Below are 24,631 nucleotides of genomic sequence, written 5' to 3' on the forward strand. Positions count from 1 at the left end.
ACACTGATGACAGATCATCTGACTGCAGTGAATAGTGGTATCAAATCAGCAGGTAGTGACTGGCTGCCGCAGTCAGGTGTTGTGTCATTAAAGGTTGCCCGGTTGTAAACTATTATGCCCTCAGTCGCCCAGGAACCCACTGAGGCTCATGCTCGTAGCAGATTTCTGCAGGAAACAGAGAGCTCCGTTCTTATGGCAGTGACCGGGCTTGATATTGCAGGCCAAGGTGCTATTCATTTCAATGAAAATTAGGCCTGCAATACTGAGCCTAGCCACAGCAGTTAGGACGGAGCTCTCTGCTTCCTACCAAAATCAGCTCAGTGCATGTGTACACCAACCTGCTAGACAGCTGTTTGGCAGGGGTCCTGCATGACAGACCCCCACTGATCTACTATTGATTACCTATTCCAAGAATAGACCACCTATAGCTTACCACTGGACAACTGCTTTAACCAGTAGTAAACAGCTCTTGATCAGATCCATGGGCAGCGGTGACCCTCAGAGTAGTACACTGAGCCTGTTAGTTGCACATGGAGTCCCAATTGTTCAGTATCGGGGGGCAGCATTTTTTAAAATCATATTATACAGTCTGACTATAAAGGGGTCCAGGTATAAAAAGCATCACAAAGTAAAACTAGTGCAAAACGTGCCATTTTTATAAAGTCCCGGATCACAAGTATTTGCAGGATTAACTCATGTCAGTCAATTTTCAGTACTGGTGTTGCTTTAATTTGTCACAAACCGGTCATTCTATTAATTTTTTGACATTGTGTGCCACTATAGCCTTCAGTGAGCATGCTCCAAAATGAAGTTATTGTATACAATTTACATATGCAAATTAGCTTTCCTCCAAGGAGAAGAAAACTCATATCAGCATGTAGACAGCACTGCTTCAGGGCTTTTGCCCCTCATCCCTGAAAAAGCACTGGTTGGCCAGGCTGAGATGCTCAAGGCTGCCCATACATTAAAATAGCTGTTGGCCGAACACTTGTTTTGTCAGACAGCTTTCTCGCCGGACACCGCCTATGAATAGCCTATCTACATGTTCTGTGTATGGCTACCATTAGGCTCTGCTCACACAGCAGATTTTGCGCAGATTCCACATAAAATCCACAAGAATGAGTCCAAGTGTCCCATTCATTTTAAGTCTATAGAGTGTGGATTTTTTCCATGCATGGATTTCAAATCCACATTGCAGATTTGTTTTAAAAAAAAAGGAGTGACATGTCACTTAACAAAATTCATGTTGGGTTTTCTGAATAAGGCTAATCTGCAGCTGAAGATGCTGTTCAGTTGCCATGGCAGTCCAGGAACGTCTGATAACTTGATAGACTGCCTTTCAAACGTGTAGTATAGTGCAATACTATGGTATTACATTATATTATGATCAAATGATCACAAGCTGAAAAAAAAGTAAAAAAAAAAAAGTTATTCATTAGAAACAACTAAAAGTTAACAAAAAAGTAAAAAAAAAAACTTTTCCTACATTAAAAAAACAAACATTTTTGTATCACTGCGTCCATAAAAGTCTGATCCAAAGTAATGCTTTATTTAACCCTCGTGATAAAAGTCATCAAAAAAAGTAAAGAAAAAAAAAAACCTTTTTCAGTATAGTATACACCGAAAACTTGTCCCGCAAAAAACAAGCTCTCAGCCAGCTACATCACCGAAAAATTAAGAAACTTAGGATTTTTTGAAAGTGAGGAAGAAAAACAAAAAAATGGAAGAAAAAAAATTGAGTGTCGTCATTAAGGGGTTAACAGAGTTCTCCTGAATTCTATCACAACTACAAAGGCCACGAGAGTGTTTGAGGTTAGACTAAAGGCTTATTCACATGAACGCATTTGCGCACGAAAAAAGTACAGCAAAAAACGCAGTTGCATGCAGTAATATGCCATTTCTGATGAGCAAAAACAGCACAAACACATGCAAATATGCATACACTCGCGTGACCTCAGCCTTAGAGTACATTCACACGGGTGAGAAAATCCGACCCATTATTTGCAATAGGCGCATTTACACGGGCTATATTTCTCTTGCAGCGGTGCTGTGAGATGGAAAAATTGCAGCATGTTTCAATCTTGTAGGAGCCTTGCACGAAATTATTGCATGCAATCATGCAGTGGCCATTCCTTGTGCGAGTCGTGCCTGAGAATCTTGGGCTCGACTCGCTATTGGCCATGTGAATGCACCCTTAATCTAATTCCTTAGTATTCAGTTTGGTCTCCCAAGGCCCAATATAGATCAATGTGTAACTAAATGGGCAAATTAGGAAGAAGGAAGAATTTCTCAATCCAGTGGGTATCTCGTGGGGGTATTCGTTTTCCTAGTGAGACCTCTGCATTGTTGTGTGAAGGTCAATTTGTGAAGAAACATCAAGTCTCCCATTTTATCAACTGAAAGGTTTTTCCATGTCCACTGGCTTATTCTCAGTAAAAAAAAAAACATGCTAAATGTCAGATACGGAAGAGAAGACCAAGCTAGTGATGGCTCCAACAGTCGTTCACACAAGAAGGAAGGGGCTGGCATTAGTAGTGTTAAAGGCGAGGGAGATGATCAGGCGACCTGTCCGACTGCAATACCTTTCGTTATTTCGCTAGTAATCATGTCAGGGAGTCTATCGGTCATTGGCGCTAGGGAGAGATCTATCAAAAACAGTGCAAAAAAAAGTTCAACAGTTGCCCATAGCAACCAAAAAGGACCCCAGCTCTCACTTTTCAGAACTATTTTTGAAACTAAAAACTGCACTTTAGTTGCGACGGCAACTGCTCCATTTTTCCTCTGCAGTAGTTTTGATAAATCTTTCCCAAAGTTTGCTCCAAAATTCCACTCAAATATGCAGTTCTCACAGTAAATATGGCGACAGTGGAAAAAAAAAAAAATATATATGGAGTCCTTGTTGGACTGTGGGGGATTTTACATCTATGGCCATTTGCGTGCGGATTCTTTTTAATGCTTTCTGCACCCACACAGCAGCACTTAACCCAGCAGTGTAATAGAACCTAGCCAATGAAAATGTCTATCAGAAGTGGTCAATCGCGTGTGTATGTGACAGGACGCCATTACCACAGCGTGGAGCCGCAGTCAATGTCAGATGAGTGCTGCTATTGAATACCAATTAGCCCTAGCCGTCTCCGACCAACTTCACCTAGTGATTTGCAGACCTAAAAGCCCATCAACGCGCCGGAGACAGAAGAGTGCAAACGCTGGCCGCCTCGTGGACCTCACCCACCTAGATAGGACAACCATTTGATAAGGTTTTTACAAGTGCTCTGCTGTTAACACAGTGCTTTTAATTGGCGCTCAGTGAAACTTTCTCCAGTCATGGTCATTAACCGCATAAACATGGTGTTTGTGTGGCCAAATTAATAATGGTTTACATTAATGATACGGACATGCAAGATGCACAGTTGGACGCCCTCTGGGACATTCTTGTGTAAGGGAAAACAGGAACAGTTGCCCTCAGCAAATTGCCGGCTGTTGGCCAAAAAAGGGAAGGCTTACATAATCAGGAAGCACAATTTTCAGGCACATTTGTAGAAGTTTTGTCCCTTTTTAGATTTATTTAATGAGACAATCCCATAAAAAACCCCAAATTGCTCTTGGTATGTATCAATATGGCTGCTATTACAGGAGATGTCGAGCAGATTTCGGATGCCTCGTCCACATGGGGCCAATTCCTAGCGGAATGTCCGCAGTGGGCATTCTGCTGCAGATCAGCCTGCCTCCAAACAAACAGCATTTTGTGCACGTTTTATCGCGAATTCCTGTGCGGAATTCACGCCCCTCATTAAGAAGAGGTGAATTCCACAGCGAAGACGGCGATATGATTGACATGCTAAGGAAGTTCTCGAGTTAATTTCCACATGGGTTTTGTGGGGGTTATTTCTGCAGATCGTGCATGAGATTTTCAAAATCTAGTCCACTTTGCTCCTACCGTAAGTGCCGCAGAATTTCCATGCGGAGGGTAAGCACAGAAATTCCACCCCATGTGGACCCCACCTTACAGTCCTAAATGGCATATCAGCCCTGTTATAATAAAGCTACAAGGAACGGCAGCACTGAATAACTTAAGGTCCGTTCACATGGTCCGCTGTTAATATGCGCCGATGGACCTAGCATGTTTATCTGCTTTTGTTCACCGCCTTTCATGGCACAGGATCGGTCTTATGGGGACAAGCAAGATAATCAGCTTTAAGGCATGTTCACAGGGGATGATCTACCGCGGAATGTCTGCAGCAGATCCTCAGCTGAAAGTCTGCATCAAAACCCACACCATCTGGTGCGGAATGTGATGCGTTTTTTAATGCGCATTTTGGTGTGAAATTCACCCCCTCATTTAGCAGCATATCCGGTGCTAAAATGGACAAGCTGCAGATTTAAATTTCACACCACACAGATTTCTGCATGGGTTTTGTGCGGATTTTTTCCACAACGTGTGAATTCGATTTTGAGAATCTCATCCACTTTGCTGCTACTCTAAATTCTGTGCGGAGGAATCGCATGAAAAGTTTGTGGCAAATCTTTCCCATGTGAACACGCCCTTAAGAAGACGACCAATTGCTAATATCATTCGTCCCCATAAAGCAGTCATTGGTCAGCTGTGCATTTCCCCGTATGGAGATATACAATTCACCAGCAGGCATTGTTATGCTCATAGGAACAAGCAAAGAAATTGTTTTTTGCACGTTCAGATGGGCAGATATTTTCATGCTAACGGTCGTATTTGATAATGAGCGCGTGTAAACAGGCCTTGATTATGGGAAGTTATATTCATTGGGTTTTTAGGAAGAAGATAGTACTGGGGCTTTTTTCCTGCTTTTTTCTAGCCTTTTAAAACACTGTGACCAGATGTTAACTTGAAGCCAATATAGAAATATAAAACGTACAACAAGCTATGTGAAGAATTTGTTTGCATTTTTATTCACTTCTCGTGCATTTTTTTTGGTGTAGGGTCACTTTACACTAAACTACAGTAATAGCTTGGGTTGCGAATACCTCAGCTTGCGAGCTTTTTGACGTGCGAGCAGGCTCTCTCCCGAATTTTTGCTCTGACTTAAGAGCCAAAACTCAATTAATGAGCTTGCTTTCGCATTCAGTTTAACGATTGGCAGAGCGCTTAGCCAATCAGACGCAGCCCTTTCAGCAGGCGGGGGTTTAAAATCGCCGCCTGCTGAAAAGCTTCAGTGTAGTGCAGGGAGAACAAGCAGCGTCTAGACACGCCTGAGCCCCAGCAGTGGTGGAGAGGTGAGTATATATATTTTTTATTTTTTACTACAGCTAGGGAGGATTTTCAAGGAAGGGCTTAAATTTAAAGCCCTTCTCCGAAAATCACTGCAAAGGTTGTCGGCAGCCCATTGCATTCAATGAAACAGCGGCATCCCCATTGAAATCAATGGGAGCGCTTGCGATCCGGAATGGATTAATGGCTTTTCAATTCATTTCAATGGGGAAAATTGATTTGACTTACAAGTGTTTTGGGTTAGGAGCTCCGTCACAGAATGAAGTAAACTCTTAACCCAAGGCACCACTGTATTATTGTTCAGCTTATTGCTACATTGTACAAAACTGAATAAGAATCATTCCGTGTAAACGTTGCCAGTGACTGAACGATAAACGATAATTTGTTTGCTTATTATTTGCCGTTTAGTTTAGGAAAGCATGAAAATCGAAAGATAATCAGCCTGTGTTTACTGTGAATAGAGGCGGGTGGCCGGAAGCGATCTCCAGCTCACTCCGCCTCCATTCAGTGTAAGAAGAGGAGTAATAATCGCTGGATGACTGTCAGGCGCTTAAGTGTCCCCCCCCCCCCCCCCTGCATGTTTTAGGTGTGGCATTTATTTATTTTTTTTCCATGTGTCTTCTCATAGGCTTCTCTTCTAGGACTAGAGTAGCAAGTTTACTTAATTATATATATATATCTATATATAAAAAAAAAAATTTAAATTTTCATTTATTTCCTTATGAGAACTCTAAAGAACACATGAAAAAAGTAATTATTTTAAACAATCCAAAAAATGCAAAGAAACAAAAAAAAACAAAAAACACATATATATGAAGAGAGCCTTAATTTATCTAAACTGCCCCTTGTGCAAGTTATCAACCTGACAATATAACGCAGCTGCCATTTGTGGTACCATGTAAAGCTGTGAAGGAAAACACTGATTTTGTAGCCTGGACAGAAGATCCACAGTCAGGCGGTTTTAATTTAGTACATAGCCACCAAGCATCATGGTCCTTAAATGAATTTATGGTTGCTCATTACAAAATAAAGAGACTCGCCCTAAAGCCATGTTTTTCTACAGATAATAGGGTCTATGTGTAAAGCTGAGGAGGGTGGCACGGTCCCCACAAGAAGCAGTTTGTGCCCCCTTCGCATGGTACTGAGCGCAGTGTGCTGCAGTGCTGTGCAGTGACGTGTGAGCTGCCGAGAACTGACTACACATTTGGTCATTTGTCACTCACGCGCTACAGTATGGCTTCTTATCGTATCCCTTGTAGTTCTTCATATTCAGGGTCATCTTGCAGATCTCGCAGTGGAAGCATGCTTTATGCCAAAACTAGGAGAGAAAGAAAATACACATAGGTGACCTAGATTCACAGCCCGAACCAAATTGTTTAGGATTTCAATCTCATTTCAAGAAATGCATGTGGGTAATAAATCTTATAAGCCGAAACACTGGATTACTGGAGCTGCAGTAGCATGTGTTGGAGAGAGACATCCAGCTGCAATAAAACGTACCTAAGGCTGCACTACGATATACCTAAAACTGTGCTTGAATATATAGAGCCCTACATCACTGTGTGTGTATGAGACTTGTAGTACATCATATCCGTGTGCAGGAATAAATATATCACTTATGTTGATACATTCGTCATGGCGGTGGGGATGGGAAATTAATTCAAAGTTATAGCGCAAGTTGCAATACCCATTCATACCACAACAGTAAAAATGTATGAGAATGAAGATTACAGAATGTCATAGTTCCAGGAAAATGGAGAACTACCAGAAGTATGCAGAATACAATAGATCATTTACAATCATACGTGACCATTTAGTGGACATAAAAATGTGAAAACCTTGAGGAGAGTTTATCCCACTTCCTCCTACTGGGATCCATTTCCCTTTAGAACAGAAAAATATGCAGACGGAAGTTGGACAAAAAAAAGCACTGTATAAATGCAAGCTTAACCTTTATCTATTGGGAAACTAAAGGCCCATTTAGGCACAACGATTATCGCTCAAAAGATGAGTTTTGAGTGATAATCGTTGTGTGCATTCACAGCGCAAGTTGATTGCTCAAACGTTGAACGATCACCTTGTGCTCCGTGCGGGGGATGCAGAAGACAAGCAGGGCCGCTTGTCTTCTGCATCCAGCTGGTCTCTGCTTAGAGAGCTCGGCTGTTATACAGCCGAGCGCTCCGAGCGGGGTATGCAGAACACAGCTGGACCGCCGTGGTCTTCATACCCTGGCTGTTCACGGAGCGCTAAGCTGGTATACAGCTGTGTGCTCCGAGTGGAGTATGAAGAACACAGCTGGACCGCCGTGGTCTTCATACCCCGGCTGTTCACGGAGCTCTCAGCTGGTATACAGCTGTGCGCTCCGTGTGGAGTATGAAGAACACAGCTGGACCGGTGTTCTTCATACCCAGCCTGTGTTCAGGGAGTGGGATACAGCTGAAACAATATTATCAGCTGTATCCGGCTATGAACTCCTGATAAGGCTCATCGTTGTCTTTCAGTATGCTGAAAGACAACGATCAGCGACTGCTTAACGAAAACTGCACGATGTCAGTGCAGTTAGACCCAACGATCATCACTCAAAAGATGGCTTTTGAGCGAATTTTGAGCAATAATCGTTGTGTCTAAATGGGCCTTAAGATACTGCCAATTATCTGACTAGTTCTTGAACATTAGACCAATGTGTTTCCCATTAACAGAATACAGTGAACATTATAATGACCACATCCAATCACTTGGATACAATTGTTTGGTGCTATATAAATGCATGCAGTATCACAATCTTATCTTTCAACATTTTGGTCAAGCAACAATAATAAAAAAAAACAACAGTTATTATGGTCGTTTTACAAGGGCAGATTACAATTTATATATAATTTATGATCAGGGCCAAGCAATCCTCACAACACTTGCTCACCCAACTAAAGGGCAAATGATCATTCGACAGCTGGTTGACTCATTTATACAAGCATACAAACGCTCACCGAGTGGTGGTAAATCTCCATGCGTGGAGAAAGAGATGTAGAGCCGACCTACGGGAACAATCGAACAACCATTTACCCCCAGAAGTAGATTCCTGGCTTATGTAAAAAGATAATGAAACAAACGCCGATTACCATGTGAGAATTTGGCCCATGTAAAAGGACTATTAGCCAGGAGATCTTGCCAATTCCAATGGGATCTGCTACCAATCTTGGTTCTTTTGCTCAGGTTTATTATTGCGTCTGAGCATTCCTCCACACACTCGTTCACTTGGCAATCCGGCCATGTAAAAGGGATTAACGGTCAGCCGATGAACGCACGGATGCTATTTGTGGTCCCGTTTATACAAAAATAAAGATACTTGCTGCTCAGCTGCATATCTTCCCGTGGAAATGGAGAGACGTGAAGCCGATAAGTGACAGCTGTATGTGTGAGAGCAATTAGAGGAGATAATCTGCCCAAGCAGTGAGAGCTGACCGATCTGCTCATTGTTGGTCAGTGGTTATTAGCATTGGACTGTAAAGCCCCATTTATACTGATAGATGATCGCTCAAAAGTCACTCAAACGATCGTTTGAGTGACATTCTTGAGCGATCATCTTTGCGATTAGCTACTATAGAATATGCAAGCGGAGCGGGACACAGCCGCGGCCTCTAATAGAACATAGCTGCTTTGCATATGCAAACAGCTGTAGTGCTCTCTGTGCTTACAGCCCGTGCCCCGCTGTGAGTTCACAGCAGGACACAGACACAGAGAATGTTATCAGTGCAGCAGGCTGATAACAGCCAGCGATCAGCGACTCATGAACGAAAACTGCACGATGTCCCCGCATTTAGAACGAGAATCGCTCAAAAGACGGCTTTGAGTGATTCTCGTTGTGTCTAAAAGGGCCTTTTACTTATGGAAACAACCAAATTGTGCCTCAGCCACTCCTATGGAGAACCGGAATGGTAGCTTCAACCCATCCAATCTCTAGCTTACCTGTGAGATAAGCGTCTGGCAGACCGCCACCTCTCTCCTTTTTCTGAAATGATTTAGCTATCAACCCAGCTATACAGGCATATTTACAAGGGAGTCAGGGAAGATGTTATCAATCTACTATGAACCACTGAGCAAAGCTAATAGCAGCACAAAGTCACATATAACAATGCCTATTCTGTACAAAAAGGTAATAAATACATTGTATGGAAAAACCGGGCTCCTAGATTACTCGCTCTTCTGGATAATTTATGCAAATAAGGAAGATAGAGTAATACCTCTGCAGCGCCACCTATTGGATGGCAGCATTCTTTCAAATCAATGTCAGACCCTTTTATAAGGGTCTTTATAACAATGATTGGGAATAGGAAACCAAGCCAGAAAACCATACACGGACAGCTGTATTCCTCTTGACCCACGTCACAGGCCTCTCACCAGCCAGAAACCTACTGGACACTGATGAAGGGAAAACACCCCGAAACAGCTGCCTGCGTATGGTTGGTAAAACTCGGCATACAGGTACATCTCAGGCAGATATGCAAATGATTAGATTAGGTTTTTCTGTCGCGTTGTTGCATGCTACAAAACACTGCACGTGTGAAGTAACCCATAGGAAAGCATGGGCTTCACATACATGCGATTTGTAGCAACGTGACATAATCGTGCGACTTTGTCGCCCATGTGAAGGAGGCCTAAATACAACTATTCTGCCTATCACCTACTGAATTCCAGACTCAGCGAGTCCTTCCAGTTTATTCGATGCATGCAGTAACCTGCATAATTAAAGGTGTGGCACAAACCATTCAAGAAAATAGTGAAACTACTTATGACAAGGTTACGAGAAGGTGATGAGGAACTTTGTACCCCCAGGTGAGTGTTTCCCGGCTTACTCACACAAGGCGTGTATATTTATGGAATTAGTCATAGGAAATCTGGGAATGTTGAGGGAACACTCACCTCCAGGAGGGACATGAAAGGGAATCACTCACATACATACTTCTCTGTATGGGAGCATTGTGACTAACATGGGCTGCTAATCATCAGAAGCTGATATAACCATGCGGCATCATCTCACAACAGCGTTACATCTCATCTAACATCAGTAATTCTGTACTGTACTGATGCTTGGTGACAACACACGGCAGCCATTATTGCAGGCTCCAAATGACATTTAAAGGGAATCCGTCAGCTCAAATACACTGTCCAAGCTTCAGGCACCATGTTATAGAGCAGGAGGAGCGGAGGAGACTGATATATAGCTTTATGGGGAAATATTCTGTTTAACTTGTATTTTATTAATTTATATCTCTGCACATTCTGAGCTGAACAGTCCAATGGGCGGAGCTATCAGTGATTGACAGTTATCTACGTAGGACTGTATATACAGAGGGAGCTGTAAGTCACCGATAGGACCGCCCATTGACTCCCTTTAAATCCACACTGTTAGGCCTCATGTCCACGGGCACGCACTGTTTCCAAGTGTGAAATCCTGCAGCGGTTTTCCACCAGTGCCCGAAGACATCAGGCCAAAAATGACACTTTACTCACCTGTCTGGAGGCTGCGGAGGTTTTCCTCCTTCGCAGCCGGATCTTCTTTATCTTGCCTGGTGCATGCGCTCAGCACGCCACCGCGCATGCGCCATGCTCAATTTCTATTTTTTAATCTCCTGCTCCCTTGCGGATCTGCGGCACAACCACAATGACAGCTGTGGCTGTCCGGAGGACAGGACAGCTTCCACTGACTTCAATGGAAGCCGGTCCTGCGGTATCCGCCGGAAAAATGGAGCATGCTGCGATTTCTTCCCATGCGTGCGATCCACACGCCGTGAAAAGAACTCACATCTGCATACATTAAATTGCCCAGTGGATGCTAATGCATCCCTATAGGCTTCTAAATCTGCGGATCTCCTGTGTGGATTTTATCATTAGAATCTGCCCGTGGACACTGGGCCTAAGGACTCTTTCATATGGGATGTAAATGTAGCAGAGTTTCTGCAGCATTTACAGTACGAGCCATGTAAGGCCTCCTGCACAGATATTTGCTGCGAAATCCACAGTTGGCGTCCACACTGCGAATCCGCAGCAAATACTGCCAGTTTTTTCCTATGGAGATCCGCTGCTTCCTACACACGAGTGGAAATCAATTGCGATTTCTGTTCACGGAAGAAAAATTGCAGCATGCTCCATTTTCATGCAAGCTCCGCACGGATGGCTTCCATTGACTTCATGGAATGAACATTGCAGATAGGTCACTGATTTCGCGTCATCACCTAGCGATGGCGCGGTGAGAAATTTATTATTTTTTTAGAATCTGTACTGCACATGTGCGACGGCGAGCCATCGGGTCCATCCACAGAACAGAAAAGACGGCGACTGAGCAGGTACATGCGGATGCCGCTGCTGCCTGAGCTCTGCCGTGTGCAGGCAGCCTTAATGAGATTAAAAACTCTTGTCCAAAGAGGAAAATTTCTGCGCAGAATCTACGCGGCAGATTCCAAATCCACAGCATGTCAATATATGCTGCAGATTTCCGCATGGTTTCAGCCTTTGTGACAGAAATACACGGCTAAGTGAATCCGCATACTGATTCGAACTGTGAATGGGCAAAAACTGCGTGAAGAATTTCCGACAGCGATTCAGTGCAGATTCGTTTTAAGAAGTCACATGCCAAACACTTTTTGGTATTGCCGTACAACTCCCATTCACTTCAATGGGAGCTGTGTCTGCAATACTAAGCTGGGTCACTACTCACTGTATGTATCCCTCTATTCTGTACCCAATGACCGTGTCCCAACAAACAGCTGACCGGTGGGGAACCAGAGTGGCGGACTTTGGCCAATCAGCTATTGATGACCTATCCTGAAGATAGTTCATCAATCGGAAATCCCCTTTAAAGTAAAAAACAAAAAAATATGGATGACAGAAGCCTAAAGGGCCATTTACAATTATCACACAAAATTTATTCAAACGAACGAAAATGCGCGATAATTGTTACGTGTAAATGAAAAACCTTGTTTACTTTTTGTTTGCCGCTGAAATTCAAGCAGCATAAAAATCATCAGTGGTTCACTCACTTCTCACTACGAAACCTTCCGCAATCAGGGCTTCACATGAAATGTGATGCGCTGATCTAGAAGTGAGCGAGAAGTGAGCGGTGATCTGCCTGCCTAAATGCTCTGCACAAGCGCTAACAAATAGTGGTGACATCACCCGCTCATGCAGATCGTGTAGCCGACAGTCATCCCATGTAAATGGGGCATTAGACTCTGTTCAATCCTCTGTTTCGGTAAAAAAAAAAAAAAGTTGGAATTTTTTTCTTTTTTACAGACACCACGACAGAAATTGGTCGGAACTCTTTATATTCAATGGGTTCCGTTGGGCATCGTTCGTCTCTGTCATTTGACATATCCAATACTACTCTACCAGCCCTCATTTTTCTATTCCTGTTATACAAAAAAAACTGAAATGTGAACAGTCATAATTTACTTCCCTTGTGCCTTTCCTCCAACTGTGTAATAGCCTTCACAATACTTGTGGCACGTTCATGCATCAGGAAGCTCAGGATGAATACCTATAGATCCCATCCAGCTCGTTGAAAATCAGAATAGTCATTCTGCAACAATGTTTCCCATTGAAAGATTGTTGCTTGTATTACCTTGCATTGTCCAACATTGGAAATTCTCCTTTGTTTGTCAAACGCTACAAGAGCGAAGACAATTGAGGACAATGTCCTGATAAATGTGCTTTACTTCTGGTCAAAGGAATAAAGATCCAGAGAAAATCTGTTGGTTCCACAGAATAGGGTCCGAATCACACAGGGCAGATTTGATATATGGAATGGATTTTCAGTCGCAGGAACTCCATAAATCCAAATGGAGTTGTTTATGCAGCGTGTGGCTTCTGTAAACCCCACTCAGATGTATGTGACAGCTGCAGAAATTACTGCAACAAATCTACTGCATGCAAATTCACCCGTATAGGCAGAAACTACAACCATTACTTCTTGTATTCGCATAAGCGGGAAATTTATAGGAATATAAAAGGCATTTCACTCTGATAGGAGAATAAATCAGAGCAAATGACCTTTACATTTACTAATTTTATCACCAGTGATTGTCACGTGTTGATCAACAGCGGCACAATACACTCGTCTACGGAACAGTAGAAGCAGGACTTTAGGTGCTGAAGTAGGAAATGTGAGGTCTAAAAGTATATGTCGGACATATAAATAAATGGGGGGGGGGGTTCTTGTTTGCAATTTATAGATCATAGTAGAGCTTGAAAGATGGTGATGTGACAGTTATCAAAATCCATCCCATCAATATCCACGTTTGCCTCATCTAACATAGCCTCCTCCCCGATGAGAGCAGATGCCCCAGGCTGTCTATGCCAGTCATCTCCTCGTACCTTTTAGAATGCAAAGAAATCCCAGAGACATTTTCAAGGTAATGTATTGTCTATTTTTTTTTTTTTTACTAATTTAAGGCACACGATCCACGGCCCTTCTGGCATGACATTGCGGAAAGGTCGCAGATTCCATATCATCTCCTTGCGACAACGTGGGAAAAGCCGGGATTCAAAAAGCAGAGGAAAAAAGAAAAAGAAAAAGTGTACCGCGCATGTCCGATGGCTCAGCCGGTGAAAAAAAAAAGCAGGTACGCGCGGATGCCGGCTGGGTACAGGGTCGGATTCCGCTGCAGCCTAATACCAGATAGTGAAACATTTTCTGAGTGATGTGGCCTTTTTGCCTGAGCTGCAGTTAACAGCATTTAGAGATATGCTTTACAGCAGCCTCATGGACCATTCACGCAATGTACAGGAGGGGACATGTTGACTTCTAGGGGACAGGGTTGAGGGTATGCTCTGTGACCTGCTTAGAGTTCACTGTGCAGGGAGGGGGTGAAGATGAGCTGCAACCATCATCTATTGTGAATGGTGGATCCCATGTTATCTATATATAAGTATCATCTTTCATTGTAATCCTGTCTGTGATGTTAATTAGTTGCTAAAAAGTTCTCTCTATAGCACAGGAAATGTCAAGACTATTATTAGTATTATACGCTGAGTGGTCAGTTTGAAAATTGCAACATATTGTGATAAAAAAAAATCCTACCAAAAATTCTTAAAGGGGTTGTCTCGCGGCAGCAAGTGGGGTTATATACTTCTGTATGGCCATATTAATGCACTTTGTAATGTACATCGTGCATTAAATATGAGCCATACAGAAGTTATTCACTTACCTGCTCCGTTGCTAGCGTCCCCGTCGCCATGGATCCGTCTAATTCTGATATCTTCTTGCTTTTTTAGACGCGCTTGCGCTGTGCGGTCTTCTTCCTGGTGAATGGGGCCGCTCGTGCCAGAGAGCTGGTCATCGTTGCTCCGCCCCGTCGCGTGTGCCGATTCCAGCCAATCAGGAGGCTGGAATCAGCAATGGACCGCACAGAGCCCACGGTGCACCATGGGAGAAGACCCGCGGTGCATCGTGGGTGAAGATCCCGGCGGCCATCTTGGTGAAGGAAGAAGAAGGAAGAAGTCGCAGAGTGGGGATTCGGGTAGGTAATAAATTTTTTTTTTTTTTTTAACACATCCTTTGGGGTTGTCCTGTGCCGAACGGGGGGCCTATGGAAAAAAAAAAAGACCCGTTTCGGCGCGAGACAACCCCTTTAATATAGGTTTAAGGCCGCCTGTCTGCGGGGCATTGCGTTTTAACGCAGCGGATTTCCGCCACGGGAGAACACTAAAGTCACCACGATTTTTAATACGCGAGCAGAAAATTGTGGCGGACTTCCCCCCGTGTACACCGGGCTGCGCTTTCCATAGTTAGTTTATATACACACACACACACACACACACACACACACACACACACACACACACACACACACACACACACACACACACACACACACACACACACACACACACACACACACACACACACACACACACACACACACACACACACACACATATATATACATACACACACACACTTATGACAAGGCACAGACATGGATGTGATTAATTTGCATTTAAAAGAATACCACAGCAGAAATACAAACATCTTTAAGTGGTCACTGATAAAGATGTGAAGGTTTCATTCTCCCTCAGTTAGGCCTAGTGCCATGACGGGCTCCGCAAGTGGAATTCCGCAATGTAGCCCATAACGGCGCCCCCCCCCAGAGACCCCATACTCCCCTCCAGATCCGCTGCCCGACGTCCCGCATCCCGTGCTGGCGCGCATGCGCAGTACAGCACGTGATGCGGGCGTTGGTGGGCGGGGAAGCGTTTTTACACTATCTTCCGCTGTGCTACAGCGGTAGATAGCGTGACAGACGGCTTCCACTGACTGCAATGGAAGCCGCCCGCGTTTACGCCCACGGCAAATAGAACATGCCGCGGGTGATTATGGGTTATTTCACGGGGCAGAATTCCGCACTGTGAGTATTGCGCTTTTAGGTTTAATAGAACCTAATGGCTGCGGGGCAGCAAGATACGTGGTGAAAATACGCGGCGGAAATCCGCCTGTGGGAATAAGGCCTTAGTGTTGGGTGGTCAACAGGTCAGCAGTTTACCTAAAGCAGAACCCTGCGGAGGTTCGAAAGCTTGCATTCGCATCATGTATTTTGTTAGCCATTAAAAGGTATCATAGATCTACAAGATTACTTGGTTTCTCTTGCTTGGAATAATCCCATTTGCTCTACTGACTAACACGGTACTAAACTTTTTTCAATATGATTTTAAAAGACGCTTTGGATTTTGGATGAACTCTTGTGAAGAGAAACCTCTGTGTTCCTCCGTATAACACCACAGGAATACAAGAGGAGTACAGTGTGGAGGTGCTGTATTACCTATCCAGGCAATACTGATGCATAATATGGCTGTGTTCACGAGCCCTAAGCCATTGATGAGCAGGGTGTATATGAATGGATGAGCAGGGTGTATATGAACCGTATACCCATGTGCCTCTGCAGAGAACTCTTTCCAGGTCAGAGAAATTAAACGCTGTTACAACCTGTCCAATCACATTACACTGCAGGGATCCGCTCAGTAATATAATGAATGCGCTGTAGTACAATCACCCCACACTGTCGTCATAAAGGCAAGACCCGGAGCCCGAACAGCCGCCCTAAACAGAAGGTGCTCATATTTGTACAGTAAGCAGTTACACCACAGAACAAGCAAACTTTGCTAACTGCTGCAAGATACATATTGCAACTAAAGTTCCTTAAGCAAACAAGTATTGTGCTACATGAAAGCAAACACACGTTTACATAAAACAGCTTTGTCATGTTCCACAATTGTTTATCTCTCACCTGGCGTATCCACCCTAAGGGTAGTATTACATGGGAGCCATAGGTGCTCACTGATTGGAGGTGGAGCGCAATGGAGATGTCTTCCGGCAACCTGCCTCCATTCACTGTGAAGAGGCAGATGAACGACTGCCTGTTCATGCTGAGGGAGAGAAGTCACTCAGCTGCTTTGTTTCAATGAGCTGCAACAAAATAACTAGTGACTAATGAGATTTCTCGCTCAGTGTCAATCACGGAATTGAAAGAAGCCATGAAAGAGACAGAATGCGTGGAGAACATTGATCCATGGAGCGACCGAGGGTTGGATGCGACTGAACGGATAACAATCATCACCATTTGGTTGATAGTTGGCCCATGTACAGCCCTTTTACATGGAAAGATCATTCATGGTTTCTTCTTGCTGGATTGTGTGAAATGTAACAATATCGTTCAGTGTAAATGCTACAAGCGATTGAGTGGCGGACGATAATTTGTTTGATTGTTAAGTCTGTCCCAGGCCGCTTTCAGACGGGTGACAAAATTGTGAAATTTTCTCGCGATGCGACAGTGCTACAAATCACGTGTGTGTGAAGCCCATGCTTTCCAATGGGTTCTTTCACATGAGCAATGTTTTGCAGGCTGCTACATTGCAAGAATACAAAAACGCGGCATGCTCTATACAACCGCGATTTGTGGAGTTTTGTAGCCCATGCGTTCCTATGGAGCCTTCCTAGGTATTTTGCTTTGCGTCGCACGAAAACGCAATTGTCATTCGGTGCGATTTAACTTTTACAGTAGGAAATCCTACTGTTTGAGCCCTAACATGCTGTGATTGGCTCATCTAGCACTGCGGCTCAGCCAATCATTGCAGTGCTCGATGAACCAATCGCAGTCATTTAATGCTGTGATTGGGTTATCAAGATCCGTGGCTCAACCAGAGGCAGCGCTTCCTGGAGGCGCTCTCTGAAGACTACAAACAAGTGCCGAAGCTGCAGAGGAGACGTGCGGCAGAGCGGACAACGCCTCTTAGGTGATGTATTGCTGTTTTTTTTTGTTATTCATGCAGCTAGGGCTTATTTTTGAGGTATGGCTTATATTTGAAGCCCCTCTAAAAATCTCAACAAAAGAGCACTATAAAGTCATGTGACTTTGTAGCGACACAAAATTGCAATATCGCCAAAAACACAGATGCGATATCACAGTGATTTTCCCGGGGTGATATCGCTGTTGCCCGTGTGAAAGAGGCCTCAAGTGAACAATAAGCAAACAAGTAACCTATGGGTGAACAGGCCATCGTTCCACCTATGTTCACTGTGAATGGAGAGGTCCACTCTGCCTCCATTCACCAAATGATTATCACTACTGAAAGCACGGGAGCAATAAATCACCAGCACAACTGTTGGGCGCTTAAATGCCCTACAATCATCCCATGTAAAAGGACCCCAAGGGTCTGTTCACACTAGAGAGGAACTACATAGGTGCTTGCAAAAAAATGGCAGTGTACGCGCAGTTCAACACCAGTGATGCAGCTGTACACACCGAGCCTCAAAGGCTTCAGAGGGCGCTTCCACGCGGTCATATGGCTATCCGTGAAATGCACGCTTTAAATCTATATATATAAAATTGAATGTATGTCTGTGTGCGTGCGTGCCTGTCTGTCTGTCTGTCTGTCCTTTATGCGCTACTACACCATTCATCCGATCGCCATGAAACTTTGGGAGGTTGTTGAGTACACTCCTGGGAAGATTATAGGCATAGTACAACTATCCTACGATAAATGGCGCGCGCGTGAGCGTCGTCGAAAGTTACCACCCCCCCACGTAGATCGAATAAGTAAGCCACCTGCTATTGTGATGTCATCACTGATGTCATCAACATCGGACACCCTTGAACATGCCCCAACATGTTCTATAAAGCTGCATTGTGATGTCATTAAGGCTCTATTATGACACGTACAGCTTGGAACCACTAGAGCACGCCAGCCAATTACCATTGGAGTTGGAAGTAGGTAAACAAGTACTAGGATATCTTCCTAAGAAGCCACAGCAGCCGGATAAATTGTATGTTCCGCCCAACGGCTATTTTATTCAGCCCGCAAGGGGGAAGCAGCGGCCTACAAAATCTCATTCAGGTAGGTAGGTTCAGTTCTTGGAGGTTGGGGAATGCTTATGGGCAAGGCCTTATGTCTCATCCCAACTCGATTATTCAATTCTAAGCGCAAAAGAATTAGCGTCCAAATTTTATGTACGGAATTTAATTCTCTCACTTCCCAATGTCATAGAAACTTGAAATTTGGCACGAGCATTGATTATGTCATAAATAGGAAAAGTTAATGGGTCCCAACTCGATTATTCAATTCAAAGCGCCAAAGAATTAGCGTTCAAATTTTACGTACGGAATCTAATTCTCTCATTTCCTGATGTCATAGATAGATAGATAGATAGATAGATAGACTGTATGCAATAACCCAGATAGATAGATAGATAGACTGTATGCAATAACCCAGATAGATAGATAGATAGACTGTATGCAATAACCTAGATAGATAGATAGACTGTATGCAATAACCTAGATAGATAGATAGACTGTATGCAATAACCTAGATAGATAGATAGATAGATAGATAGATAGATAGATAGATAGATAGATAGATAGATAGATAGATAGATAGACAGACTGTATGCAATGACACGTACAGCTTGAAACCATAAATACTAGAGCACGCCAGCCATTTACAGTAAGTCTCCATTGGAGTTGGAAGTGGGCAAACATGTACTAGGCTATCTTCCCAAGAAGCCACAGCAGCCGGATAAATTGGATGTTCCACACAACGGCTATTTTATTCAGCCTGCAAGGGGGAAGCAGCGGCCTACAAAACCTCAGTGGTCGCTGCTGCCGTCATCTAGATATATAAAAACGAATGTATGTATGTATGTCTGTCTTCGCAGCAACGCGCGACGGGTACGCTAGTCTAAAATACAACGTATGAAAACGCAGTGTTTAACAGACCTACAGGCTATGGTGGAATAAACAGTCAGACAAGGAATAGGCTACGCTTAGCAAGGAATAGGTTTCCGGGCATTTTTTGAAAAACCAAAAATTGTAGCCCACTATGCTTTTCTATCCCACAAAAGAAAACAAACAAGAAAAATAACGTATACCATCTCTTTTTAACATCGCTGCCAACAGAAACCACATGAACATTTCTATACACTTAATCTATGGTGTTTTTGTGATCGCGGCATGTCCTAGCTTTATGCGTTTTTGCAATTTTTTTCTAGGCCATGTTTCCCTATGGAGCCTCCTTTGTATCGCAACACACGAACTTGCGATTTTCGTGCAATACGTTTTTAACATTAGAAACTCTTATTTCGTGTGAGAAAATCGTGGACGGCAGCGATGCGATGCACGATTTTTCACAAGAAAGAACATCGCTGATGCTCAAAAAAAAAAATTAAATTGAATGAACACAATTGTGATTTTTGCTCCGATTTGTGCAGCGATATCTCGATCACCAGTGTGAAGAAGCCCTTCATGTTAAAAAAAAAAAAAAAAGAAATTGAACTTTAAGAAAACTTAAGAAAACACTAAGGTTTTACTGCAAAAAACAAACAAACGTAAGTTTTGCATGTCGAAACAAAAACAGATCAAAACGCGTACCACACCTACGATTCAAAAAAACGTAACAGGCATGCCTTTTTTCCCATGTCGGTTTCTCACATATGTGAAAAATGTTGAAAAGTGCCGCTGTGAACGGGTCCCGAGTTACGTACGTGACCTCAGTGGATGCATGGGAAATTTGACAGCTCATTCATGGGGCGATCCAGCGGATTACAGCAATGGGATGTCGTTTCATTTTAAGTACAGAGTAGGCCATGGAAAAGTAGCCGGGACCACACGCCTATGAGAGCTGCCTGAAAGAAAATCTTTGTTGCCCATTGCAATCGCAGCTGACAAGTCACACCTTTATCTTACATCAGCAGACAGGAACAGTAGCGACGCCACTCCTTCACATTCACAATGAACTGTGACCTTAAAAGGAGTAATAAATAGAAAACCGGTCACTCTGCAGCAATAACCTGAAAGCTGCCGCTCAGCAGCAGTTGTGACACTACAACTCCCAGCATACAGCAGCCACCATGTGCTGGAGAGAAGTCTACATACACCCTATAGCATTAACAATCCTTTCACGGCTGAATTCTAAATCCCATTCTAAAAGAGTCCTCCAAAAATAGTCCAAGTGTGGATGACTATAGAAGTATAGATCTGATTCAGGTTTTTTCTTCCTTTTATTGTCCAATTGACATTTTTTGAAGGTCAGCAGAGCAATGGCTTCTGTTCTTCCATCTCCCCATTTATGTAAAGGGAAGCTGTCACGTCCCCACAGCACTATAAACTAAGTTATGGTGCCGTTAGGGGATGTGACAGAGAGATGGGTGACGTACTTTTTATAGTCACCTGCTTCCATGATCCAGCCCGTCGGGAATTTTTCCGCGGCAAATCCGTCTGTGACCGCTAATCCCGGGATTAGCCAGCCATGTGGACAGCAAATCGGTCGTTGCAAAGCCGCTGTTGCGGCGCGGATTCGCGGGCCGCAGCATGCTCATTCTTTTTTTTCCCGCTGCGGCCACGCTCTCCTCTATGGGAGCTCTGGCCGCGACGGAAAAGCATGCAGCCAGGCCGCTTCAAAACCCGCAGCTAAGTGCCGCGGGTTTTGAAGCAGTGGCCAAACCATGAGATTTGCGCCGGAAATACGCCCTGTGTGACCCCAGCCTTACTGAAGGACTGCAAAATCTAGATGTTCTTGCGCTGTTTGCCGTTGCTGAGACTGTGCTAGTCATACATTGGGCAGGTACAGGTCTTACTATACTACCGATTCCCTAGACAGGCGGCATAAGGTATCTGGCAGCCACCTGGGTTGTTGATCCGGGGATTATTGAGATTGCCAGATTAGAGTCAGGAAGGATTTTTTTTGTCACACTTGCGATCGCGATATCACTGCGTTTAACGCGAATGTTAACAGGACTTTCTAATGTTAAAAACGAATCACACAAAAATCGTAGGTTTGTGCTTTGCGATTTTTTGTGCAATGTGTTTTTAACATTAGAAAGTCCTATTGACATTTGCGTTAAAAAAACGCAGCGATATCGCAATCGCAAGCGCGAAGGCACCCTTAAATGGGGAAAACTGCCTTCTACCTCATTGTGGTTTATTGCCTTCCTCTGGATCAACATTGGGGGTGAACTGGATGGACACATGTCGGCCTTACATACTATGTTACCGATCTCCTCCACCCATGTGGAAGAGTGAGTTTCAATCAAATAGACATACCAATCGCCTGCATAGAAGCCTTTGGGTGTAATAGGATTGCCTTGGCAACAGCTCAGGATGATGTGCCGATAGCCGTCCGAGCATCCATGTTTATTTCAGTGGGGACAGGTTAATAAGCTATTGCCAAGGAATCGGACAACTTAAAATCCAAAATGTCTGAACGCCCCCAGGCAGAACACCTGCCGTCAACAGTCCCTATATAAAACATCACTCACCAATTTGGCAGATCTCTGCCTGCTCAGCTGTCTTTTCTCTCTTACATATTCTTAAGGGGCTCCTACAAACCTGCGTTTTTTTTAACGCGAATGTCAATGGGACTTTTTAATGTTAAAAACGCATTGCAGGAAAAAAACCCCAAAAAACGCAGAAGCGCAAACTTGGAATGCATTTTTAACATTAGAAAGTCCCAATGACATACGCGGTTAAAAAAAATTTAAAAAATATCGCAAATGGGTAGGAGCCCTTACTTTAAGGATATGTCCACATGGGGCAGGTAAAAAAAAATCTGCGTGTTCTACATGCAGATTTGTAGCCAACTTCACCCCATGCATTGTGAAGGGTGAACTCCACCTTGAAAATATGCAGTATAAACTGACATCATGCAGATTTGAAATCTGCTCCGTAGGTCAGTTTTCACTGCAGACTTTTTTTCGCAGTGTGTAGATAAGTTTTAGTAAGATCTCATCCGCTCCACTACTATTGTAAATGCATTGGATTTTCTGCATGCGGACAATCTACAGGGTTTACACCCATATGAACATACCCTTAACATATGGAAGAAATTTGGACATATTGAATTTTTATGGCCATTATAGTGAAGGCTACAAGCTGTTTATGCACTAAAAAAGTGCATAAATGACATTACATAAAAAAAAAACAAAAAAAAAACCATGCACAGTATTTCTTTACACCAATCCCTCCATGGCATCATCTTGCTGGCACTTGCTAGGGTGCCAATCCAGCCTCCACACTGGGTACTTATTTCCTGACTGGTAAAATGAATTCAACCACCTGGCACAGCAGTCTTTGTATCAGGCAGATTAGAGAGCTGTTGAACTTGGACCGGTTTTAAGGAAAACACCTAAAGACGGTTGCAAAGGTATCCAAGCCTTGGTCAAACGTCTCAATAATACATAAAACATCTACTGTATATTTGGCAACCTGGCTGGTATGCAATGTGTGGCTGACAGAAGAAGACACTGGGTTTGGTCTCGTGTACACGGCTGAGTTATGGTGCTAAGGGCAATAATGCAAACTGCAAGGACACAAATGGTCGCATTAGCAATCGTTTGTCCCCATACAGTTTGCACGCTCACGATTGCCATATGCAGATAGGAGATTAACCAGCACCAATTGACAAGCTACAACATTAACCAGCACTCATTACGGGCAGATTATCCGCCTGTGTAAATGGGCTTTAGGAATCAAGTGACAAGCATCTTTAACAAAAAACAAAAAAAAGACGCTGGCGCCTAACTATTTTGGATTCTTCCTTTTCATGTAACTCACCTGGACCATAGTAGCACACAGCAGAGATCTTTAAAGCTGAGAATACGTAGGAAACAAAACTCCATATAAAATCAGAAGCACATAAACATACGGACCTAAGTTTATAAAACACCGGACAACCTCATGCAGAAAAGACAATTCGTAACATTGTTTCATGATCCTATAAAAAAAGATTGCCAAGATGGCCATTCACACATAATGATCATTTAGGCCAATCTTAATATCATCAAGACAAATTTGCCGTAGACTTCAAGGGGTATTTCCATCTCGGGAATCCCATTCCAATATGTTGTATGGGAAAATAAACCATTCACCGTTTACATTCTTATTTTAAAAATGTCCGTTCTCTTTTAATCCTTTATCAGGTTATTGCTCGCTGCTAGGGAAGCCCAACAACTCTGCTACGGAGTTGAAGCAGTCGGCACTTGTGAGTCCTAATGGGTTGATCTTCTGAAGAGCGCGTATGCACTATAGCTGCACTCTGCTACTTGTTTCCATAGAAGGGCTTCTGGGCAGTACAAATGAGTTCTTGCCCAGAAGCCCTTCTTGGGAAACAAATAGCCAATGGCCGAGCCTGGAGCTAGTGAGCATGTGTTCCAGAGGTCGCAGTCATGCAAAAGAGCAACACATTAGGCCTTACAAGTGTGCAAGAGCCAGCCATCTCCGCTCCATAGCAGAGATAGTTTATTCCCCTAGCAATGAGCAGTCAACAACTGGAAAGAAGGATAAACAGTTCCAAGAGAACAGGCCCATTTTGTAAAAAAGGAATGAAAACTGAGGCATAACGGCCCTCTCATAAAGGCCCATTTAGGCATAACGGTTATCGCTCAAAAGCTGTCTTTTGATCGATAAGGCTGGGTTGACACAGGGTGGATTTGCTGCGGAAATTCTGTCTGGAATTTCACTGCGGCAAATCCACCTTCGACCGCTAATCCCGTTTTCCGTTGTGGCCGTGCTGCTGTCTATGGCGGAAATCTCACGTTTTTTTTGCTGTGGCAAAACCGCGAGATTTCCGCCGGGATTCCACCCAGTGAGAACCCAGCCTAATCATTGCGTCTAAACGCATGGCCATTGCGCACTGTTCATGTGTCGCTCATTTCTAGCCAGCTAGAAATGAGCGGTGACTCTTATCAGCGCCATACGTTGATATCTCAGCGAGCGCTGCTGATCATATTCTTTTAGCTGGTATCTTGCTGGCAGTTCTCAGCGGGACACCAGCTGAACGTGCCGAGAACAAAGCAGCTGTTTGCATATATAAAACAGTTGCACTGTTCTTGGCGCTATCGGGGCGGTATCC

At 43.7% G+C, this 24,631-nt stretch overlaps 1 protein-coding gene across 1 annotated transcript in view; it reads right to left on the minus strand.

Moving 5' to 3' along the window:
- LASP1 (LIM and SH3 protein 1) overlaps window positions 1-24,631 on the minus strand; it is a 56,999-nt gene that overhangs the window by 24,348 nt on the left and 8,020 nt on the right. Inside the window, exon 2 of the mRNA XM_066587633.1 lies at window positions 6,466-6,560. Coding sequence (XP_066443730.1) covers window positions 6,466-6,560 — 95 coding nt within the window. The remainder of the gene's footprint in view (window positions 1-6,465; window positions 6,561-24,631) is intronic.

Source organism: Eleutherodactylus coqui, chromosome 13, assembly GCF_035609145.1.
Source record: "Eleutherodactylus coqui strain aEleCoq1 chromosome 13, aEleCoq1.hap1, whole genome shotgun sequence".
NCBI classification, from domain to species: domain Eukaryota; kingdom Metazoa; phylum Chordata; class Amphibia; order Anura; family Eleutherodactylidae; genus Eleutherodactylus; species Eleutherodactylus coqui.